Source organism: Pipistrellus kuhlii, unplaced genomic scaffold, assembly GCF_014108245.1.
Source record: "Pipistrellus kuhlii isolate mPipKuh1 unplaced genomic scaffold, mPipKuh1.p scaffold_m20_p_7, whole genome shotgun sequence".
Classification (NCBI taxonomy): Eukaryota; Metazoa; Chordata; class Mammalia; order Chiroptera; family Vespertilionidae; genus Pipistrellus; species Pipistrellus kuhlii.
The window spans coordinates 78,594,475-78,618,454 of NW_023425573.1; the positions used below are offsets into that span (position 1 = coordinate 78,594,475).

Sequence of the window (23,980 nt, forward strand, 5' to 3'; positions counted from 1 at the left end):
CTTTCTTCTTTAAAAAACTCTGGGTATTAGCTGGTGGTGTTTTCAATTTCCAAACCCTAAGACCCTTGAATAAATCCTTATCATTGATTTCTAGCAAAGTACCCACTCTTTTTGAGTTTGTTCAACATTAACAACAAACAGTTTGGGAATAGACCTTGACCAAAGGTAGAATTAATTTGGTTGAAGTCAGGTTCATGACAGTAGCCAGAGGAAGGGACTGCTTGGTGGGCAAGAGGGTGGGGGATGGGCATCTAGCCTATTCCCTCTGGGACTCCTCTGTGCTCCACTCCCACTGGGACTTCTCTGTGCTTCACAGCCAAATTCCAGTACAGCCCTTCCTTCAGTCGTGCGTGGAGATGATATGTCAGATATAGCAGAGCAGAAACCAAACTTTAAGGCCTCCATAGAACACAGCAGACCAGGTTGAAGTTCTGCTTGCCTTGACTGACTTGAGAGTTTCCTAAATGTGACATTTCCAAGGGTTATATCACTGTGATGAGTATTATTTATAAAGCATTTTCATTGCCATTTCGGGTGTTTGTTTTTAGTCATCATGGCAACACCCTGGTGAGTGGGGAAAAAGTTAGCAGTGTAAATCTAAGTTTCAATTATGAGGCACCAAAACAAAGCCAATCAAACATTTATAAGCTCTTGATTTAATCTAATTTGTGGGGAAAGATTTCAAAGCCAGTTCTTGATTCTCCAAATGAGTACAACCATTTCTAATTTGATTTGTCTTCAAACTATTAGGACTGACTAGCATCTGTCAGCAAATGTAAGGGAAAGGCTGCACTGTGAACTAAACCTGTCTTTCCAATTCACAAACTCAGGGAGAGGAGGGAACAACAACAACAAAAAAAAGCTTTTTTTTTTTTTTTTTTTTTTTAATGTTTGTGGAGAGATAGGCCCCTTCATTCTTGAGTTGATTTATTCAACAGACACGTATTAAGTAGTTCACTTGGGTCAAGCTAGGTCCTGCTGGGAAGGATGGGAAGGGCACAGCCCAGGAAACAGGCAGGCTCAGTCCTTGTCCTAATGAGCCTGCCTTGCTTCTGGATGGGGAACTCGGACCAGGCCATCACACTGTCATTGCATACATGAGAAAAGTCTGTTGCTGGAATAGCACTTACCAAAAGTGCCTTTTGATCTGTGCTTGGGATGAGAAGTAGGAAGAAGTGGTGTTGGGAGCAGGAATAGATTAAAGGGTGAGAAGACAAAAAGTGCATTTTTAAAATTTAAGGTAACTAGACGTTTGACATTAATCTCCACAATGCAACATTTTGTTTCCGTAAGGAAAAAAAAAAAAAAGGACTTCAAGGAGAGAAACAAATTTCTTGGGTTTTCATTTGTGGAACAACTCTGGAAAGAAGCATCTTTAGATTGGAGGGAATGCCCTATTTATGGACAAAGTGCAGGCAGGCTCACACAGGTGTTTCCTCACACAGCCCTCTCCTCTGACCCCCTATGAGCACCAGTCAACGGGGCCCAATGACAGACCACCTTTGGCCTTTGAGACTCTACTGCCTTTGCCTTTCCTGGGTCTACCAGCTCCCACTTCCTGCTCCTCCTCCTGCCTGTATGTGCCTCCGTTTCTGACTCTGTTTTGTGCTCATTGTGTGCAAAAAACACTCCCATCTGAGTTTTTGGCTTTTACAAAGAGCAGTTCCTTTTACCTAGAAATAAAATCCAGACTATGGGAACTGGGGAATGGAAAGTCATGAAAAGTAGACACAAAGCCCTTAGTTTTAAGGCACAGGTTAAAGCTATAACTCTGTTCTAAACATTCTTTAATTTTTGTACTAAGTATTGTGAAAGCTATTTAAAAATATAAGTTAAGAAGGTCAAAATATTAATAATCCTTTTTGGTACTTATCTTTCACTTCTAGAAATCTATTCTCAGGAAATAATTTGACATTGGCCTAAGATTTATACAATAAGCACCATTATTTGTAATAAAAAACCTTGGTCTAAAATTGAAGAAATACTTAGATAAATTATGGTATTTCCACATGACATACTCTTTTGCCATCACTAACAGCAATGTTTATGGTAAACATAAAATTGTTTATAATATAATACCAAATAAAGAAAACAATACGAATTTGCCCATATAAATCAGACAAAACAGACCTATATAAACAGGTAGATATAGAATAAAACTAATTTGTAAAATACTGATTGTCTTTGGGTAGTGGAATTATCTCTATTTTTATTTACATAATTAATTTCTCTCAATTTTTAATTTAATACAATGATGATGATTGGTGAAATAGTTTTCCAAGTATTTTATTTGAAAGGTTTCATTGCAATATTCAGGATTAGTAACTACTATCAAGGGCATTAGTGTGGATTATTGAGAAAGAATAGTAGTTAATCTAAGTAGAGGGATAGAAGCAGCTGGATATGAAACTCTCATTTGACTACTATTTTTCAAGTGGTTTCCACTTCTGAATAATTGCAGAATTGTATGTTCTTTCTACTGCAATTTTTAGTTGTGTGTCTACTCTACTCAAGGCCAAGGTAACAAATCATTACAGTAGGATAAGGACAAAGGAAGACTGTGTGTGTGTGTGTGTGTGTGTGTGTGTGTGTGTGTGTGTGTGAATGTTAACTTTTTCCCTTGGAATAAGCTTTCTTTTCCAAACCACTTTGCTTGCCCCCCACACAAAGCAACTGTCCACTCTCTGAGCACATATTGGTGCTACTATGATTAAATCCACATTAGTGAGAAACAAAAGTTCTGAGATCTCAAAACACAGAGTGTGCATCTTGGTTCTTGGGTAGAGATTGGAAAAGGAACAAATAAGTGTGAAGGGAAACTTTCACCAATTGGCCTAGAAAACTAAGAAAATTTGCAGCTCAATTACAAGTATCTTATAAAAGTCAGCATTTCAATTGTATCAATAATGTTTTACAAATGGGGAGAATTATATGTAATTATGATTATTGCTATTATCACTGTACATAAACAAAGAGGATTTATGTATAGGTTTAAAAAGTTTTCCTAATAAGAGCAATTTGAAATGATAGAGCATGCAATACATAAATTTAGGGTAATAGTCTACATCAAACCAAAGAATTTACATGCAAACCTGCATAACCCATTGAAGCACAGTGAAGGCCTGGGGAGGAGGCAGAAGAGGGATGGAAAGGGTTAATGGGGGGGGGGGGAAGGTGGACATCTGTAATATTTTAAACAATAAAGGCATTTTAAAATTTTGTTTAATATAAATATAATGAAAGCCACATATGCAATTTAAAACATTTTGATAGTAATGAAAAATAATCATAGAAACAGATCTTAAGTAGATTTATGATCATTTCACTATGTAAACAAATATCAAATCATTATGTTATATACCTGAAAATAATGGTATAAAATTATTAAATCAGTAAATTTTTAAAAAGTAAAATGAAAGATATCAACTTTAGTTTGAATATTTTTTTAGCTCAAAACATACAAATATTATTTAAACATGAAATCTATATTAAAATTATTGAGATTATTTTCACCCTTGTAACACATCTCAAATTGACCTAGCCACATTTCAATGCTCAATAGCCACATATGGCTTTGGCTACCATTCAGGACAGCACAACTCTAGAGCCTTGCTATAGTGGTGATGTCAGATTGGGCTTTCCTACTATGACACGGAAATATAAATTATTTCATTTCTTGTGTGAGAACTGCCTTTTACTGACCTTGGTCTTCAAAGAGATTTGGCCAGGGACACCTGGTCAATACTCAAAGTCACATCTCCTTGCCTTTCTGGGTAGAGGAGCTCCAATTTATGCTCAGCTGGGTGACCACATTTCCCCACTGCCCCTGCAGGCATTGTGGCCAGGTGATTCAGTCTGGCCTGTGAGGTAAGGCAGGGCAGAAACATTGTGTAGGGCTTTCTGGGGGAGCTCTCAGAGGGGCACTCTCTCAGCAGGCAGGGGCACTGCTTAGCCTTCTCTCCTTTTGCTCTTTCATGTGGATGGAAGGCCTAAGGTTCTGGAAGCCTGTGGTACCCTCAGGGAGAAGCAACAGGGTAAGAGCAGCCAAGCAGAAGGACCCAAGCATCAAGGTCCCTAACAACTTCAGGGTCAATCCTATGCTTTGTTTTGTTTGGGGGAGGAGGATTTACAAATGAATGTGTCTTACACTTTATTGAGAAAGCATGTTTCTAAAAAGTATTAAATATACCTGCCAGTTAAAGAACCTATGTTTCTAGAGGTTATGAAATATATTTATATTTGTACCAGTCTAAAGAAAGCTAATTTCTTACTCTTTAGTTTTCTTTGTTTGTTTGTTAGTTAGTTTTTTCTAAGCATTAAGGTTTCTAATGATTAAAAATTCTAATTAAGATGAAATGAAATTAATGTATGTTTTGGGTAAAAGAGGGTATAAATTATGAAAATGCAGTTTTTGAGGGAATTACAACAAAAGTTGTAGCAGGCTTATGAAATGGAATCTTGAGAAAGAAAATTTCATGGGTGATAAGGTGACTAAGACTGGAATGAATATAATTAAGTGAATTTAAATATCAAAAGTAAGGTCAGGAAAAATCAGAATTTTGTTTCCTCTTACCCTATTAAAAGGACTGTACTGATTGGTTTGCTCATAATAAGATTATATAGTTTTCTGCCTAGAAAGCAAAGATTCTGTGTTTTACCAAAATAATTTTCTGTGCTTTATGTTGTTTTAATCAGGTCCCTGACTACTTAGGAAAATGGAACTCCCTCTATAATAAAAACTAAAGCTTTGATAACAAATTATGTAATCTTCTATATTTGTCGTTAAAATATTTTATTGTCACTTTAGTTGATTGACTAATTAAATATTGTTTCAGAATGATCTGTGATCTTGTTAGTCAAATGTTCAAGTATTTTAATATGTTTGACAAATTTCTCAAAATTCAAATTTTAGATGAAGTCTTTCCTTGACCTGGATAACCTCAAAAGGTTAGATTTTTTGTTGTTGTTCTTATGAAAGAGAAATGTTAAATTACTTATGTGTATTTGGTGCATTAAATTGCATAAAAAGCATTGTAAAATAATGCACCAGGCCTGTAGTATTATTACGTGGGTACATACTATAAGTATATGTTGCAAAAATCATATGAAATTTCTATGTCCTGATATAATATTTTCAATTGTAATTGTAGTTATCTCAGAATGTTGTGTGTTATAAAGAAAAGCAAATTTATTTTTTTCAATTTCATTGGATTTAGATCTTTAACCATGCCATTCTAAGGTGTTTTTGTTTTTGTCATTTAAAGAAAGTTCTTGTTTTGCTTTGGTGTTTTTTGTAAATATATTTTATCTTTAGAAGGATCTACTGAGGGGACTCTGACTCATTCTAAAATACAGGTTTCTGATAAAATTTCAGATCAGACCTTTAAATTTGATGAAGACTTGCCAAACTCTACGAAAAAACTGGAGTCATAAAACTGGTAACAGAAGATAAAGATATATAAGAATTAATTACATGAGACTGAATTAATTAATGAAGATGATTAACTTTTATGACTTTTTGTTTGAAATGTTTCTGATTGTTTTCAACCTCTTATTTTCTAGATATAAGGAAATATGTTTCTCTTAAATTACATATGACTTTAGAGCAATTTGACAAATTATAACTTTTAAAGCAGAATTAAAACATTTATCATTTTGCCGAGACCTGTTTGGCTCAGTGGATAGAGCATAGGCCTGTGGACTGAAAGGTCCCAGGTTAGATTCTGGTCAAGGGCATGTACCTTGGTTGCGGGCACATCACCAGCAGGGGGTATGCAAGAGGAAGCTGATCAATGATTCTCTCTCATTGATGTTTCTAACTCTCTCTCTTCCTCTCTGTACAAAATCAATAAAATATATTTTTTAAAAAAACATTTATCATTTTATCCCTACCTTTCTCTCCAGAATTTAAAAAATAAGTGACTATTATTTTCATAGCAATCTGGGCATTTTCCTAAATTTAATAACACTGTAGTCTATTTGTTATATGACATACTAGAAACTGTAATATTAACAAAACTTTTGTTTGAATGTCATGTTTGAGAGGAGCATGCATGCTCTGAAGAAACAAGAATGACTATGAAAGCTCTTGGATGACAACAGAAGCTTTACCAGGTGAGTAAAGAAGTCACCCTCTGGCAGGCATAGAAATATCATAATATTTTGGGGAACTTGAGAAGAGAAAAACTGGCCCAAATCTAAAGGTACTCCAGGCTAAGTATGATAGACTTTGTATTTGTCTTAGACTTTTAGACTCAAAAGGCTTTTTTAAGTTCAACCTGGAGCTCTCTTGCGAAAAATTGCAGGAAAGCAGATTTAAAAGTCTATATGAACAATCTTGTATTTATGCCCAAAAAAGAGGTAAATTTATTGAAACTACATTTACTTCCAAATAAATTAATTTCATGTGGCTACTGTGGTGAGAAAACTGAGGATTATTTTAGAGAGAAAATGTGTGTTTCATTAAAAGCTAAAATACACACACACTTATGGATATTAAATTCTAGTCTTCTTAACTCCTACACTGGACTGGATGTTGTATTCTTCTAATTTTCTCAAACATTTGGTTACAAGTTTCTGAGCCAACATTTTCAGTTTCCCCCCATTCTCTGACGTAGAATCATTGAGAACACAACTACCTTTTTCCTGAAGTCTGCACACTGCAGCAGATATATTGTCAGGGAAATGGCAAAGCTCCTGTTTCCACGCTCGCTCTTCCTGTCTTTTGCAATATACACAGACAAACCAAGAGCTTGCCTCATCAGCCAGGAACATCACCAGTCACTGGAACTGCAGAGCAGGGGAATCATGAGGCTGTCCTTGCCTGCCCTCATCTCAGCCTGGCATCAGAAATGTTCTCAATGCCAGTGACTCAGGCTCAAAGCTGTTTATAATCTGCTCTAAATATTTACCTTTGTTTTTTGTTGTTATTTTTAAAATCTATTTATTGTCTAAAGATTCACATGTGTCTTTTTTTTTCTCAATTGACAGAATCTCCAGCCATTCCAACCCCAGGCAAGCCCCCACCCCTCCAGCGTCTGTGTCCATTGGTTACGCTAATATGCATGCATACAAGACCTTTGGTTGCTCTCTATTTGTTTTGTCTTAATATTTTTGTTGATTTTCAGAGAGAGGGAGAGGGAAGAGGAGAGAGAGAGGGAGAGAGAGGGGGAGAGGGAGAGAGAAGTAGAAGCATCAATGATGAAAGAGAATCATTGGTTGGCCGCCTCTTGCACCCCCTCCCCCTATTGAGGATGGAGCCCACAATCCATTCTTTGACTGGAATCTAGCCCAGGATCTTTCAGTCCACAGGCCAATACTCTATCCATTGAGCCAGACCACTAGGGCTAATCTGTGTTTTTATCTTGTTTCCACAGAAGGGCCTCCCATTGAAGACCTGATTGCTTCCTTGCACATACATGCCTAGACCAGGAGCCCACCTGCATCATTCCCCCAGAGTGAGGCACACGGTGAACTGAAGGAAACTTTCTCAGGACTGAGTGACTAGGTCAATGAAACCTGGAGCAATCTGCCTATTTAGCTTCCACATCAGAAACTTCTTATTCAAAGTTTCAAAGACAAGACTAAAGGGGTGCAGCGTATGCCTTCTGAGATACTGACTTTAACCTGGTTATTAAGAAACAATAATAATATTTGGACCCACAGACACACACACACACATAAACCTGCCTTAAGATATTTGGGTAGAAGAACCTGCTTCAGAAAGGGAGCAGAGCCCCATACTCCCCTTTGTACATGGGAACCAGAGTTCAGGCAGGGAATCCAGCAGCGCCAGCCCCTCTGTGGCCCATGTGCCTGGCGGCCAGCTGGCTGTTTGCCAAGTGGTGGCTCTGTCTCACCTGCCTGACATGGCCTGCTCTCCCTTTGGGGTCCCAGCCCAGACTCCCCTCCTTAGTCCAGATGACACTGAGCCTCACGCCAGTGTGTGCTGGGTCTCCTTTCCTCCTGGAACATGGAACCCCGTGTGCACATATGTAGTAACTTCGGACATTTTCTCCTCTTAAGCTATCTCATGTTCATTTCATAATTAACCCATCAAAAAGTAAATCTTAGGCTGGGACCGGTTTGGCTCAGTGGATAGAGCGTCGGCCTGCGGACTGAAGGGTCCCGGGTTCGATTCCAGTCAAGGGCATGTACCTTGGTTGCGGGCACATCCCCAGTGGGGGGTGTGCAAGAGGCAGCTGGTCGATGTTTCTCTCATCGACGTTTCTAACTCTCTGTCCCTCTTAATTCCTCTCTGTGTAAAATCGATAAAATATATTTTTTAAAAAAGTAAATCTTAGAACATCTAGAGGAAAATTACTTTTGCGTTTCTGCAATAGACAGCTGATACAAGCAAAGTAAGTGGTCTCCCATAATAAAACCTTAAGTGAGTGTTACAGGCTGAATGTTGAAGCACTAGCCCCTTGCATCTATGGATGTGGTCGTATTTGAGGATGGGGACATTAAAGGGGTGGTTATGACAAATGAGGCCATCACAGTGGGCCTTATGAGCCAATCTGACTGGTGTCCAGATAAGAGGAAATATGGAATACAATACTTAAAGGCTATTCCTTTAAAAAATGAGGATTAGAAAAAAAAATATTTTTTAATAATATTGTGGTAGGCTTTGTTGAGAATGCAGGTATTTTTTTTTTCTTTCTATTTTTCTGTGTTGACCAACATTTGCTGTAATGTGTAAATATCCATTTTTAATGGAGATGAGAATTGTATATTATTTTCAAAATATTCTGGGTTAGTGCTTAGTTAAATGGGGAGAGGCCTAGGGTTCCTGTGCTTTCCCAGAGCAGCATCTGCCCTAATCACCTGCCGGCTCTCCAAAACGCAGGGCCACTGCCTCCTACAGAAGGTGTGAGGGCTGCAGGCATCTGTCCTCAGCTCCCGAAATCACACACACAGCACAGAGCTCTAATCCCTCATTATCAACACCAGCACTTATAGGTAAAATCATGAAGAAAAGATCCTTAAATTGTCCTACTTTTTTTTTGGTGGTCATCACACTGAATTAAAAGTCTGATACATTCACATGCTCCCTGTTTTACTAAAAGCATGTGGAGCCGAAACCAGTTTGGCTCAGTGGATAGAGCGTAGGTCTGCAGACTAAAAGGTCCCAGGTTTGATTCCTGTCAAGGGCATGTACCTTGGTTTCAGGCACATCCCCAGTAGGGGGTGTGCAAGAGGCAACTGGTTGATGTTTCTAGCTCTCTATCCCTCTCCCTTCCTCTCTGTGAAAAATCAATTAAAAATATTAAAAAAAATAAAAGCATGTGGAGTGGGTTTCCACTGTGTTCCAATGTGGAGAATCATACTTGTCCATGCGTGTGGAATGAAGACCACGCATCACAGCTGCCTGGGAGACTAAGGCCTCCTCTAGTGCTGCTGGAGCCCCCTCGTCTGGGAGCTGGCGCTGCGTGATCCTTTCTGGGGTGTGATCACCAGCTGTGGCCGCTGCAGCATTCTTCACAAGCTCTGCTTGCAGCCTTGGCTGCACAGCGCACAGAACTGAAGTGGATCATGGGTTTGAGGGCATTCCATCATCCCAAATCTGTTCCAATGTGAGCTTCCACCAGACACATCAAATGAGCACCGGAGGCTGACTGTGTCCTCTCAGCCTCATTCTGATCTCTGAGCTACTTTCTTAAAGGCATAGACAGTCTTTTTACTTGCATTAAAATATTCTTTTTAAATAGCTAAGATAGATTAGATTGATGCAGTGAGGGAAGATATGAATGCCTCTCAAAGGACCTGTTTTCCTGGCTGAAGCAAGGGGAACTTGGGACCTTCTATGTCATCAGCAAGGTTGCCAAGGGCAGAATGGGTAAATCTGAGGGGTGGCAGAAATGGAGTGAAGAGCTTAGCTAAGGTATTAGATAAAATGCAAAAGAAATAGTGAGAAACTGAAACAATTTCAAAGGAGGAGGGGGAGCAAGCAGCATGAGAAAACTTTTAGGTATAATTTGCTTTGTGTGAGAATTGTAGCATATATGTACTTGGCACAATTTCTGTCCACTGGAAAATTGTTTGGGCACTTCTAAAGCAAGTCTACCTAATCTTTGAGTATGAGAAATTCTCTCTAATATAATAAATTAGAGAAAAATTCTCTCTAATATAATAAAATCCCTAAAGAGAGGGATTGTACTGCCACTATTTTTAATTAAGCAAATTTGTAGTGACTGAGTTAAATGGTTTGTATTTCATACCCGTGTGAGACATGCTATTATTGTCTAAGGCTGTGGCAGGCGATGTTGAGTCATGAGCATGTGTGTACCTCCCTTTGTGTTCCCAATTCTTTATTGTAGATGTCCAGGGCAGATAATTTTTAATCTAAATTTTCAAAGAAAATAAGTTAGGTTTCTGAGTCTCAGCTCCAAAGCCACAGTCTTTGTCCTGATGCTGCTATTTGAGTTGGACCCTATGAACATTTCTCTTTTGTGCCCTGGCCCAAAGTTAGGCTTTGCAGTAGACAGCATAGAGGGCACTGCGGGGACGGGGGTAACCTTTGGAGATACTTCCCTCCACCCGGTTCCTTCCCTCCATTAGTGTTTGCCATGGGAGCCCCGAGGCTCCGCAAAGTGGAGCTCCAGGTGTGCACTCAGTCCACAAGCCCTGTTGGTGAGCTTCCACAGGCAACTGAGACCTATGCTTTCTGGCAAGAATCTCTGCTCTCTGTGGGCTGCGGGATTCTCCTGGTAATCAGGACTCCCTGGATTGTGGCCTGGGAGGTGGTCAGGGTGAGCTTGCTTTGGCCTTGGTTTCTCTCTGCATAGAGGAAGGACCTGACTTTTTGTAGTTGATATTTCTGAACCCCTCACAATCTTCTTTTACAACATTTTAACAGTTAAGCATCTGCTTCTAGCTAAAAATATTTATATTAAAAATATTCATTTGAAATAAGCTTGTAAAAGGAGGTAAGATTCCCTGAGAAGCTGGCCCACATGGAACTGATGTGGGGTCAGGGCCCCCGATTAATCAGGGTGCTGGTGACTGGAAGAGGAACGCTTACATAAGATGATTAAGGTTTTGTAAAAATGGAGAAAAGATTTAATGTTATCTACTGTTCTCCTAATTTAAAGTTTAACCTGAAGCTCTTGACTGTGGTTCATGGAAGCCTCAGCACATCTCTGTGCCCCTAAAATGTTATTCAAAAAAAATGTGTCCCTAGTTTTCATTATATTCTTATAGGGGTGGGTGTCCCTTAACATCCTAGTAATCACTGATCTAAAGTTGGTGTTGTACTTGTAAAAGGCCATTTACAGAAGAGGAGAAACACAATCACAGAACTGTTTCTTTGTTGGGAACATACAATAAGAAATGATGAGCAAAATGGGGCAATCAATGTAATTGTGACATTGTTATTAACTGTTAGTGATTCAATGCCTATAATATCTTAGGAGTGACTGTTATATCCAGATTCTATAGTTATTATGTAGTAGTTCTGAGGTTTAACCTTACTGGATTCAAAGCTCATATCCTTCCTGGCCAGTGTTGATCAATGGTTGAACTTTGACCTATGAACCAGGAGGTTCTAGTTTGATTCCTGGTCAAGGCACATGCCTGGGTTGTTGGCTGGATCCCCAGTAGGAGGCAGTGGAACAATGACTCTCATCATCAGTGTCTCTCCCTCTCCCTCTCTCTCTCTCTCTCTCTCTCTCTCTCTCTCTCTCTCTCTCTCATCCCCTGAAGTCAGTGAAAATTTATTTAGGATAAATTTAAAAAAATAAAGATCCTATTCTTCCTCAACACATAACATCTTTATCTAAAATTACTGTCACATATTCAACACTGTGAGTGACACAGAAAGCTAAGTTTATTTTGTGAAACTTTGTGATAGGAGAAACTCTTGCAAACAACTAGATTGGAATAAAACATATTGTTCCCTAGAAGTACTTGAGCTTTTGCATAGACCATTCTTCTGCATGGACTGCCTTCTTATCACCTTGGAATTATTTAAGTGATATTCTTCAATGTTCATGTCAAGTTCCCACACTTTCACTAAGTGTTTTTTGACTAACAGCCCTGTGACCACTCTTTCTAAACTCCTGTAGGCTGCCTTTGAATTCTGCCAATAGTGAGTAGTGGCTGGTGTGTGGTATTTGGAAGCACTGTCAACATCTCAGGCTGGAGGGCATGTGGTGTAGTCAGAGCAAGGAAGCAGAAAGCTGTGGAAAAACCAGAGGTACTTAGTAAGAGTAATCAAGGTGATGAAACAAATAAAGAGTGCGTGTCAAACCATACAGGCCGGTGTGGTGAGAAGGAGAGGAGTGACCAGCAAAATGGCTGGTGGGCAGGAGAGCAGGAAGCACGTGTGAGGCAAAGGCCAATGTCACAGCATCAGTTTTGAATTTTGAATTCGGAAATGGTGTGTGGATGCTGGAGCAGAGAGAGGTTTAACCAGTTAACAGCCACACTATTTTGAATTTAATTTAAAAAGGACAGCTGCTTGCTTGTATAGATACAAATGGTATACAAATGGCTAAAGTTCCTCATCCATTAGAGGCAAGGATCATTAGCCATGAGCACAGTAAGTATTCAAAAACTTTATTTTGATGATGATGATGAATCAAGTGCTAAGTTGTATCATATTGTCTAAATGTGTGGGTGACAACAAGGAAAGCATAATTGACCTGAGAGCTTGACAGAGGTTCTGAGGAGAAGATGTGTCTGAAAGGCATTAAGCATGTCCAATGATAGCACATCCTATGCCACTATTTTCCTAAACCAATAGATTCTGCTTATGGACCATAGCACCTACTTTTATCCAATTTGCACCTAGCCCCAGGACTTCCTAACACAGACAATCCACTGGAGACGACTTGTTCCGAATGGAGATGCAGAGGTTTCACACTAGTACCCTAAGTGTGGTTCCATTTTTAAAATTTTAAAACTTTCTGTTTGTCCCAAAGCCCCTGAAACCTAGGTTTCTCTGCCTGACTTCCAGTTACCCATAGCCTCACCATAAGACAAATCTCAGGATTCCATGGTTGACGCAGCTCTGGGGGCTCCACAACTCTGCTCTGCCTCTGAGAATCAGACAAATATTGTGAGTATCCCTATGGTTCAGGGTGCTACTTGGAGAAGGATGGCTAGTCTAGGGCTGGGCATGAAAGGAAGAAAGATGAAGAAAAGTATCTCAGCTGCTGTGATAGAGCACAGAATGAAAGGCTAAGAGGAGGCCATGCACAGAGTGAGTTCCAGGTGGAGTGGATAGTCTATGCCTCGGTGGGAAAGAAGAAGCTCTGGTGAGAAACTATGTGACATAAACTTTTATATATTGGTTTATGAAGGATTCAAAATCCAAGCTCAAAAGATTCTATTCATCTTATAGAAATACAAGGGTTATTGCTAACAGAGGGCTGAGTTTCTGAGGAAGCACTTAATCCCTGTGCAAGGTTCTCATCTATCTCCTTCCTCCTTGGAGGAAGAGCCCGGCAGCCAGATACCAGAGACTAGACACACTGAACTTTGGGACCAGTTGGAAGCTCATGCCAGGGCCACAGCCACCTTAGGCTTCCCCCAGACACTCCACCCTCTGCTGCTCCTTTTCTTTCTGTTTCCAAAGGCAAGGATTCTGCCCCTAAGCTCTTACATGGAAGAGGCACCCAAGAGAAAGTTATTTGACAGTTAACAAACTACATAGGAGCCATTTCTGAAACATCTCATTGGTCTTCAATTCCCAGGTCAGTGGCACTATTCATGAATCTGTCCAGCTTTGCATATATTTCTTCAACTTGACATGAAAGTCATTCAGAGCCCTAGGAAAAACAGATGTATAATGAAAAATAATAAAAGTTGATTTTCCAGAAGAAGAGGAAGAAGATTGTGAATGACTCAGTTGTTGACTATATATCATTGACTTTGCCTAGTCCTAGCATGAGTATCTTTAGTATAAAGAGTAAATTATAATATCTGCCTCTCACAGATGTTTTAGGGACAGAAGAACTAATACAAAGGCAAGTTCATCTGTTATTCCTCTCACTGTCCTCAGGAATTAACATTGACATTGTCTTTAAGACAGTTCTCTGAAGCAAAATGTCTTCAAATGAGGGGACTATCATTGGTATTATTATTGGGGAGAAAATAAACATACTCAACTCATTAGCTGAAAGTTTGAACAGAATAAACTGAGTTAATTCCAACTTTAATTTAGCCTCATTTAAAAATTCATTTGAATATTCAAATGTCTGGGAAGCATAAGGTGAAATTGATAGGAGAGTCATGTTCCTCTGTACACTGTGGGTGGGTAGGGAAGTTGGTAAAGACTTTAAACAATATGGGTTGAGTAAAAAAAAAATCTATTTTTATAATTGTTTTTGGCAGTAAAAATTCAAGCCTAAATTTAACATGATAGAATCTTAAACTATGATGAATTTAATATTTAAATGATGTGTTGATGCTTATATGTAAATATATTAAATAATTTTCATACACATTTAAAGATAGAAAATATTTAATGAAAATATTAACCATAAAAAGCAAGATATAAAGCTGTTAATAAAATACAGTCTATGATATATAAAATATGTATTTTAAAAATGAAAATAAAATCAGAACAGTGTTTTCTTTTTCTCTGGCTGTTTGTGTGTTCTGTATATATATCTGGGATCCCTCAGGGGATGTCCGACTGCTGGTTTGACCCCTCCCACTGGGTCCTAAACCAACAGTTGGACATCCCTTTTGTAATTTGGGACCACAGGCTCTTTACCACTCATCTGCCTGCCTGTCTGGTTGCCCCTAACCACCCCACCTGCCTGCCTGATCTTCCCTAACTGCCTCTGCTTGCCTGCCTGATTGCCCCCTAACTGGCCCCTTTCCAGCCTTGTCTCCTGTTAACTGTGCACCTGTGGGTCTGGTCGCTGACCTGGTCACCCCTAACTGCCCCCTCTGCCAACCTGGCCACACCCTAATTGTCCCCATGCCAGCCTGGCCACCCCCTAACTGCTCCCCTGCTGCCCTTATCACCCCTAACTGCTTGCTCTCCTGCCAACCTGATCACCCTTAACTGCCTCTGCCTTGGCCCCTGCCACTGTGGCTTTGTCTGGAAGGAAGTCGGATGTCCCTAAGATATCCAGTCAACCTGGTCTAATTAGCATATTACCCTTTTATTACTATAGTTGTATATGTTTTAGCATTCTAAAGTAGTTTTTAAAAACTTCAGGTAATGATTTCCTTACATGAGCTGATAAAACAGGTCACCTTCAAAGCTATAACACTGATTTAAAGTAGAATAATTTTCAGAAAGGATGACCATTTTATTATTTTTTTTTAATTTTAAGTAACATTTTTTCTCATATGACCTTGAAACTATTTCAATTTTTTCAAAGAAAGAAAGGAGTACCTCCTCTGGATGCTACTAACTCGGAAATGATTTTTCTAGGGAATGAGGAACATATGATGTAGAAGCAGGTGATGTGAATGTCAGGCTGGTCAATGGCAGTGGAAGACAGCAGGAGTGCTTGGAGAGAAGACATGATAAGTCAGTGCTTTTTCAAATGATGTCTTCCATCAAGGCAAAGTGTAATTTATCACAGAGCAGGCTCCAGGGATAAAACATGATCCCAGGGACAAGCTGAAAAGATTATAGGCTTCACTAGACACTAGGGAGTGTTCGCTGAGCAATTTTCATGAACTTCTGGGTCATAGGAAGGTAAGACAAAGGTTGTTAGATGTGTGTGTGTGTGTGTGTGTGTGTGTGTGTGTGTGTGTGTGTGTGAATTCAGGTGTGAATGTGTGTCTGTTGTCATCGTACGCTTATACTTATCTCTGAATGCGTTTTTTTTTTTTTTTGGCTTCAGAGCTGCAAAAAATAAACAGTTATGCTCCAATGAGGTGAATGACAGAGAGGGAGACAGAAGGTAATAAATTCCCCCAACCCCACTGTTACTTAGTATGCTTGTTATTCCAAGTTCCCTGGGTAAGGTCTTTTCTAAAAGCCCGTATTTATAGGAGCACATCATTTAAGCAAATCTGGTCTAGAATTATCCATTAAATTTCATCAAACGAATTAGATGAATAAGTTTTATAACATCTGTAACCCAAAACTCACTTCATAATGTATACAGTTTTTGAGTACACTAATCTTCAGATTCAGGTGGTAGTGCATGAGCTCTCTCCAATCCACTTCTACTATTGTCTGGGATCATAGAATGAAAACTGTTTGTGATTCATCCATTGTCTGCCTAAAATGACAATAAATACTCATTTGCTTGCCCACTTTGGTCAAATGGGGGAGTAGAAATTTTTCTTAATAATAGGTCCAACTTTTTGAGTACTTACTGTGGACTTTGTATTGTGAAAAATACAGAGTCAATCTTAACACTTGGACTTTGATTCTATAACTTTCTCTATTTTATATCTTTAATTTTATTTAATGCCATTTGAGGTATTTAAGAGAGAGCATGGGTTGGGGACTAGTTCATCACCCGTTAGGTTCTTCTCGTGCTGCCAGGAGCAGTGAGCTGAGAAGACTGCCGCTTCCCTAGATACTGTTCAGCAATATTGGCCTTAATTGTAATCGCTTCGCATTAGTCATCACCCAGCCAGTGCCTGATTGCCATTATTTGGAGACACAGAAGTGAATTGACATGGTCAGTTAGCTCCAAAGCCAATTTGTAACCAGAGTTCTACTATAACTATTTTATTTGTTTATTTTGTCTTCCCTTCCATTGAAATCAAAGTACATTAAATGGATATTTTTACTATTCTCTTTTCTTAAATAAAAATATCATTTTCAATTCTATAAGGAAATAAATTGGAGAGATCCCAGCCAACTGCTAGACAATCATATTACTCCCCTAGCTTCTGGGAGAGGTGACGTAACAATGAGAAAGCATCATTTATTATGGAGTGGAAGATATGAATTAATCATTCTCAGGAAACTAGCAGGGCAATATTTTCTTATTTATATAGTAACACCCATTATAGGTACTGTACACACATTTCAACGGGCCATTCACTTCCTGAAAGTTTATTATATTGCAGTACATTAGCATAGGATGAAAGATTTGAGGAAGAATAGGAAAGTGTTTTTTATGTCTATTTTAAGCTGTTAGTTTTACTGCATTTCTGGATGTGGAAGATCATCTTATAGTCAAATAAAGCTATAAAGACTAAATCCAATTATCCCCCTGGCGCAGCTGCTCAATCTCTAGGGTGTGGGCAGGTCCCGCAAGGAGGGAATGACAGATTGCACGGGGAACGCTGCTGCTGCAGCCGCCGGTGGGCTGAAGCTGGACCCAGACCAGCCTGTGCTCCCTGGAGCCACGCATCACATTTTGTGATGCATGGGCATTTCCATGCATGCACAGCATTGTGTTGGCTCCCTAATCTGCCACTAACTCTGAAATCGCCAGGCCTGGGAGAGTGTCTGTGAGCACTGGAAAAGGACCAAGACACCATCCCTTTAGAGGTCCTCACTTAGCACAGAGGCGATTTCAGGGACTTGGACCAAAGCTGAGTTTGTAGCTGATTCTGTGTCTTGAGGAAAGTTTAAGACTGACTAGGGAAATAAAAGACATTGTACTTGTAATTAAGACTGCAAACCATTTCTTCCCACATGGAATTCTAAAGGGGGGGAAAGACTTGTGTGTGTGTGTGTGTGTGTGTGTGTGTGTGTGTGTGTGTATGTGTGTAGTGATCTAAAATCTCACTTAACCAAAGTGATAAAAGTGATTTGGAAGAAAATATGTGTTTTTTTCCTTTTAAATCATGAAGGTTACAACTAAAGGTTGTCTATCTATAAAGTAAAACAGTTTTATTGGGATTTTTTTGCAAGTTCATTAGTACTAAATGGAGTCATTGTGCCTCCTAATAATAATACCACAAATTAGGCTCCGAGGAATAAAATATGCTAGCTGAATTTTAGGAAAGTTGGCAAGTGCTAAGGTAGTTTCTACTCAGCAAAATATTTAATACATTTTTAGTTAATGATTCTCACACACAAAAAAAGAGGTAGGTTTGCCAATACTTAGAAATTCATGGTTTTTTTCTTTGTCTTTCCTCATTTTCCCCTTTTCTGCAGCACATCGCAGTAACTTACTTAATATATCTCATTGAAATGTTTCTAACACATAATGTCTATGGAGACTTCCCTTAGGAATGTTGTCATGAGACCTGATTGACAGCTGAGCTCAGGCATTGCAGGAGGAGGGCCCAGTGCTGGGCAGTGACAGTGAGCAATGTTTGCTCAGCTCCTTGCTTTCCAAATTGCCTGCCAGCTCCTGGCACTGCAGTGGGCACCCTAGCAGTCCCTGCATCAGGCAAAGCTTTCCTGCCTTCCCAATGTGCTGATGGTCAGGACAGTCACCTAGACTACACTCAGAGCTTGTGTGATCCATGGCATTGGCAGGTGGGGCTTATAAAATTTCTCCTGGTCATAATATTGGGGGGTGGACAGGCATAATATGCATGGCTTGGCTCCAGTCTCCTGGTCTAGACTCAGGGGAGGAGTCATTAGCAAGCTACTGCTTAGAGGGGAACCTAAGCACAGGTGGTGGGAGAGTTGTCCGGCCCAGGGCTGGTCCAGCATCTCCTAGAGACACTGGCAGGGAACTAAACCCCTTAGCATCATCAACACTCCTCAGAATAACAGCCAGGCATTTGGCATAAACTTGTTAAGATGTTGACAACTTTAACCCAAGTGTGATTTCCCCCAGATAACCTTACCTCGCACCCTGGAATCCAATGGGCATATTAACAAATGTGCTAACTTATGCAACTCCACAATAGAATTCCAGTTAGAGTTTCTTCTTATCAAAGGAAAGCAGAACACTTAAAGGTCCTGTAAATCTGTTTGACCAGATAGCCCAGTGACCAGATTGCAAAGAGAATCCATTTTTCCTGTAAATGACAGGATGGCCATGCTTGTCCTGGGTTTTAAATCCATGTCCCTTAAGGAACTTCTGCTTCTGGGAAGAAGAAATAGTGTGATTTTCCTTATTTCTACTGCAAGGTACAACTAAAAGTCTGTACACATTATGTGTCAGAGAAAACTAAGAATATGGAGTGAAGAGAAAAAAGCCAGTATATATAAGCGTAGTGAGGCCCACAGAACAAGAGGGTGAGTTCCCTAGGTTTTCTTTTGACCTTATGTATCTCAAACTTGTTGCTGAAGAAGCTAGCAGCCCAGAGACCAGTTGGTGCAGAACAAAATCTACATTAAAGTCTGTTGTCTCTAATTAAATGAACAGAAAAAGGAAGCACAGTGCCTCAGAAACCTTCACACAATAACTGCTCCATGCCAGCCAAGCACCGCAGAAACCCCATCACCACCATCAGGCTACCCCACGGCACCCAGAGCTCCCAGCCAGGTCTCAGGGAAGACTAAATAGGGAGCCTGGACTTCAACTCTTCTGTGGGACCATTGGAGACCACGTGTCAAGTACAGGAGGGACCCATCAGTAAGGAGGGACCCATCCAGTCCCGCAGGGAGGGCCTCAGAGAAGGCTCAGAGGCAGACCAGGACTTTTACTGCAGCCCAGTGATAACATGGAGAGGCAGTTATCATACACAGGAAAGAGCATTATGTATTGATCAAATGGCCAATCCACCAGGAAGAGACAATCCTTACTGTTCCCACCGAACCACAGAGCTGTAAACATGTGACCCCAAACTGACAGAACTGGAAGGAGAAATTGACAAATCTGCAGATATAGTTGGAAACAGCATTAATGAGCACCAGTCATGTGCAAGGCACCTGGGAAGCATTGTAAATGCTCTAGTGACAAAGAAAAAGACAGCCCCGTTCCACGTTAAACTTGCCATCTATTGTAGAGGAAGAATATTTAGTATTTAAAATTTATTTCACTTGCTGAATGGGAATCTCAAAACATCAAAAGTTTAACCTCTGGTTCACAAAATGCCCTATTTTAAGTTTCAACAATACCAATTTAATAGAATCTCTGGTTCTGTTGTTTAATTTCCCACAGGTAATAAAGACAATCATGTTGGCCCAGTGTCGATTGTAAAACTTACCCCAGCTGCCTCAGAAATCATAGCTGGGAACACAAAATTCTCCAGGCACCACTAATGCCTTGGTTTCTCCCAATAAAGTAATTTACATTGACAGTCCCTGCTCTCCTCCCTCTCCGAGGAGGTGAACGGGGCCTCCAAAAGGATTATAAATACATGGTTTAGAGGTGCCAAGGGTGGGATGTGTAAAGAGTGAGAAACCACCAAGCCCAGGAGATGCCAACTTACCACGGTGTAAATCTGATGCTTCCTCCTTTTAGCCAGGTCAATTATGTTTATTCCATTGTAGTAGAGGTTTTCCATGCATCCCTGGAAGTTTTTCTTTAAAAAGGTCCCAGGTTTGCCTGGTACTGGAATTCCACCAAAACTAAGCTTTATGAGGAGAAAAAAAGAAAACGTAGAACACCTTAGTTACAGACTGAAGGAACAGGAAAGAAAAGTGGGTGAATTCCTATAGATTCAGCTGTAGGCATGAGCAAGTGGTTCAAGTAATTATAGCTGCCACTTGATTACCCATTTAAAGGACACTGATTAGCCCACATAAAAATAACTATAATTGATTGCTTTTAAATAACTATGAAACTATCCACTTCCTTTCAGACCTTTTTTACACTAAATAAAACAACAATTTATAAAAAGGAAAAAATAAAAAAATCAACATTTTTTATATTTATCTCTGATGCAAATCTGAGAGGATATGGGCAAACTAAAGCCAAGGGACAAACAAAATATTCCTCTAATCAGCTACAGAGATGCTTACTGTAAAACCTGTATTTACACCAGAAACTCTGTGCCCAGTTGTTCATGGTATGTTCAGTAAAGATGAAAATCAGGAAACTTCAAATAGTCCATAAAGCCCTCCCCCCAAAGCTTTTTAAAGAAAACCATCAAGAAACAATAGAATGGAATCTTACACATAGTTGTCAATAGTGGTATTAAACATTTGTGATAAAATAGAAAATGAGAAGAACAGTTATTGAAAAATGCAAGAGTTATAATTGGATGTTAAGTAACAGGTCAACAATAAGAAATGGTGCTTACCATGTGAGTTGGAGGGAACACACCAACACTGTTATAATAATTATATCTGCAAAGAATATGGGATACTAGTGTTCTTTGCCACTTTCCTTTCTAGTAAGAATTACTATAAATTCCTTTTGTAATGAAAATATTACTTAAAAATAAACCTGATCTCTTATGTATAATCTGCCTATTATACAAGAGAATCAAGTTAATTTCTGGAATCATGTTTCTCCCAACACCATTTGAGGAGAAGCCCTATTTTTCCCCACTGGTGTGACAAGTTGTCTTCATCATGTGTGTAGACAATACTGGTGTCTGTGGGTGTTCTGGGAGAATTATGATCCCAGTCAGAATGTCTCCTTAGATGAATAGCTAGTGATATACCCAAGGCTACTATTAAATGTCTATTTCTCCCCATTTGTACAACATTATTTAAAAATATTTATTTATACATTTGATATACAATAAAGGTTATTTATCCTATTGCCCACTTTTATTTAATATTGCTTTACTCTGTTAAGAAAGTTATTTAATATACTTACTCACTTTATTTTAAAATTTCATTTCAGAATAGCTTTATTTAAAATAACTTGCTGAAATTTTTATTAAGAATTTATTATATTCATTAAAAGGTTGACTTCTAGAAGAATGGATATTTTTGAAATATCTCATATTTCTGTCCCTAAACCCAGTGCATTTTATTTTTAAAATATTTGGGTAAGGCCCTGTACCTAAGGTTGATATTTTCTTTTCCTAGTTCATCATTAATTAAGTCCTGTGAATTTTATTTTTTAGAATAATATTATTATAAATTAATTATTTTAATAAATTAAACATTTTGTTATATAAGTTAATTACCAATTTTATTATTTTCTTTATCCAGATACTTTTATATTAAGTAATATAATTATCATTGTATTTTTGAAGTAATTATCATATGACATATTTAAAGCACTTTACTCTTGCTAGTGATGTCAGAGGAATGGTGGTGTAAGGCCATGTCTATCCTCTTCCCTTAACATTTCAACAAAATAAACACCTATAATTTAACAAAGAAGTCCCTGCTCAACAGGGATGCATGCCTGAGAGACCTGCACACTGGAACAACTAAGGTGGGCTCCTTGGGGTAAGCAGGGAGATGAGAAGAGAGAGAAGCTGAACATGGCTAAAGCACAGCAGTGTGTCTGCAGCATAACTGGGAACTGGCAGCAGCAGTTAAGGGCACTTTCCTCAGTGGGTCAGGAGGAACACAGAGTTAACCCAGCAGGTGGCTGACTGTTGGAGTAGCCACTGGAGTGGCAGCATTGTGTGGTCATGCACACAGAGAGAGAGTGTCTGAACCTTGGGGGCATGTTGTGAATGGGATCTGAGTTGCATGAATGAGTTGCTAGTCAGCAGACACCCTCCCTACAGAGTTGCTCCCCACAGCTGGGCCTGGCTGCAGGCTTTTAGGCAAAGAAAACAAATAGCAGAGCATTGCCACTGACTAGAGTCCTAAATGTCATTTCTCATTGCCTTTGGAGTTGGCTACAGAAGTGGATTATCTCTAGGGCAAGAGCTGTTACAATAAAAACACAGTTTTCCTCTATGACTGAATCCCAGGAGGGGTGCTTGGGCTGGACCCTTGGAAGTCAAGGGTCACCATTACCATGAAGGAAAAACAAACCTCACCCCCAAGCAGCAGATGTGGTACAGCCCTACAGAAGCCACATAGGCTCAAAACTGTGAGGCCACAGAGGATAAAAATCTTGCCATTTAGCACCATCAATTGGAACAGATGGAAAGACGTCCTCAGAGATAAATGGGAAAACAAAGTATAAAAATTGCATGATATTGTCAATAGATGCATAAAAAGCATTTGCTAAGATACAACATCCATTTATTATTAAAACACTCAATAAAACAGGAATAGAAGGAAATTACCTCAACATAAGGCCATACATGTTAAACCCTCAGCCAATATCATACTCAATTGTGAAAAAAAAAATGAAATCTTTTCCCCTAAGATCAGGAACAAGACAAGGATATCCACTCTTATTCAAGATAGTACTGGAAATACTAGCCAGAGCAATAAGGCAAGAGAAAGAAATAGAAGGCATTCAAACAAGGAAAGAAGAAGTCAAACTGTCATTTTTTGTGGATGACATGATGCTGTATCTACAAAATCGTAAGGACTCTACCAAAATGTTACCAAAAACAATAAACAAATATAGTCAAGTTGCAGGATACAAAATCAATGTGCAAACTCCATTGCCTTTCTGTATACCAACAACAAAACCTCAGAAAAATAAATGGAGAAAATTTATTTTGCAATCACAACCAAAATAATAAAACACTGAAGAATAAACTTAACAAAGAATGTGAAAAATCTATATACTGAAATTACAAGGAATTATTAAAAGAGATTGGAAAAGACACAATTAGATTGGAAAAATATCCCATGTTCATGGATCGGAAGAATCAACATAGTTAAAAGGGCCATTTTACCCAAAGCAATATACAGATTTAATGCATTCCTCATCAAAATTCAAACATAATTTTTTAAAAGAAATATAATGAGAAATCATCAGATTTGTTTGGAACCACAAAAGATCCAAAGTAGCCAAAGCAATCTTAGAAAAAAAAAAAAAAGAAAAAAGAAAAAAAAAAGGACCATGTTGGAGGTATCATAGTATCTGACTTTACAATATATTATGTAGCTATGAAAATCAAAACAGCATGGTATTGCCAGAGAAACAAACAGACACACAGATCAATGTAACAGAACAGAGAGCCCAGCTATAAAACCACATGTATATGGACAGGTAATTTTTGAGAAAGAAGCCAGAAACACACATTGGAGTAAAAACAGTGTCTTCAATAAATGGTGCTTGTAAAACTGGAAAGCCACATGCAAATGAAACTGGGTTGCAGTTTGTCCCTGTGTACAAAAATTAATTCAAAATAGATCAAAGACTTAAACATAAAACTA

The 23,980-nt window shown here is 39.0% G+C and overlaps 1 protein-coding gene across 1 annotated transcript in view; it reads right to left on the reverse strand.

Moving 5' to 3' along the window:
- CNTNAP5 (contactin associated protein family member 5) overlaps nt 1-23,980 on the reverse strand; it is a 777,625-nt gene that overhangs the window by 366,799 nt on the left and 386,846 nt on the right. The window contains exon 7 of the mRNA XM_036421736.2: nt 20,215-20,358. Coding sequence (XP_036277629.1) covers nt 20,215-20,358 — 144 coding nt within the window. The remainder of the gene's footprint in view (nt 1-20,214; nt 20,359-23,980) is intronic.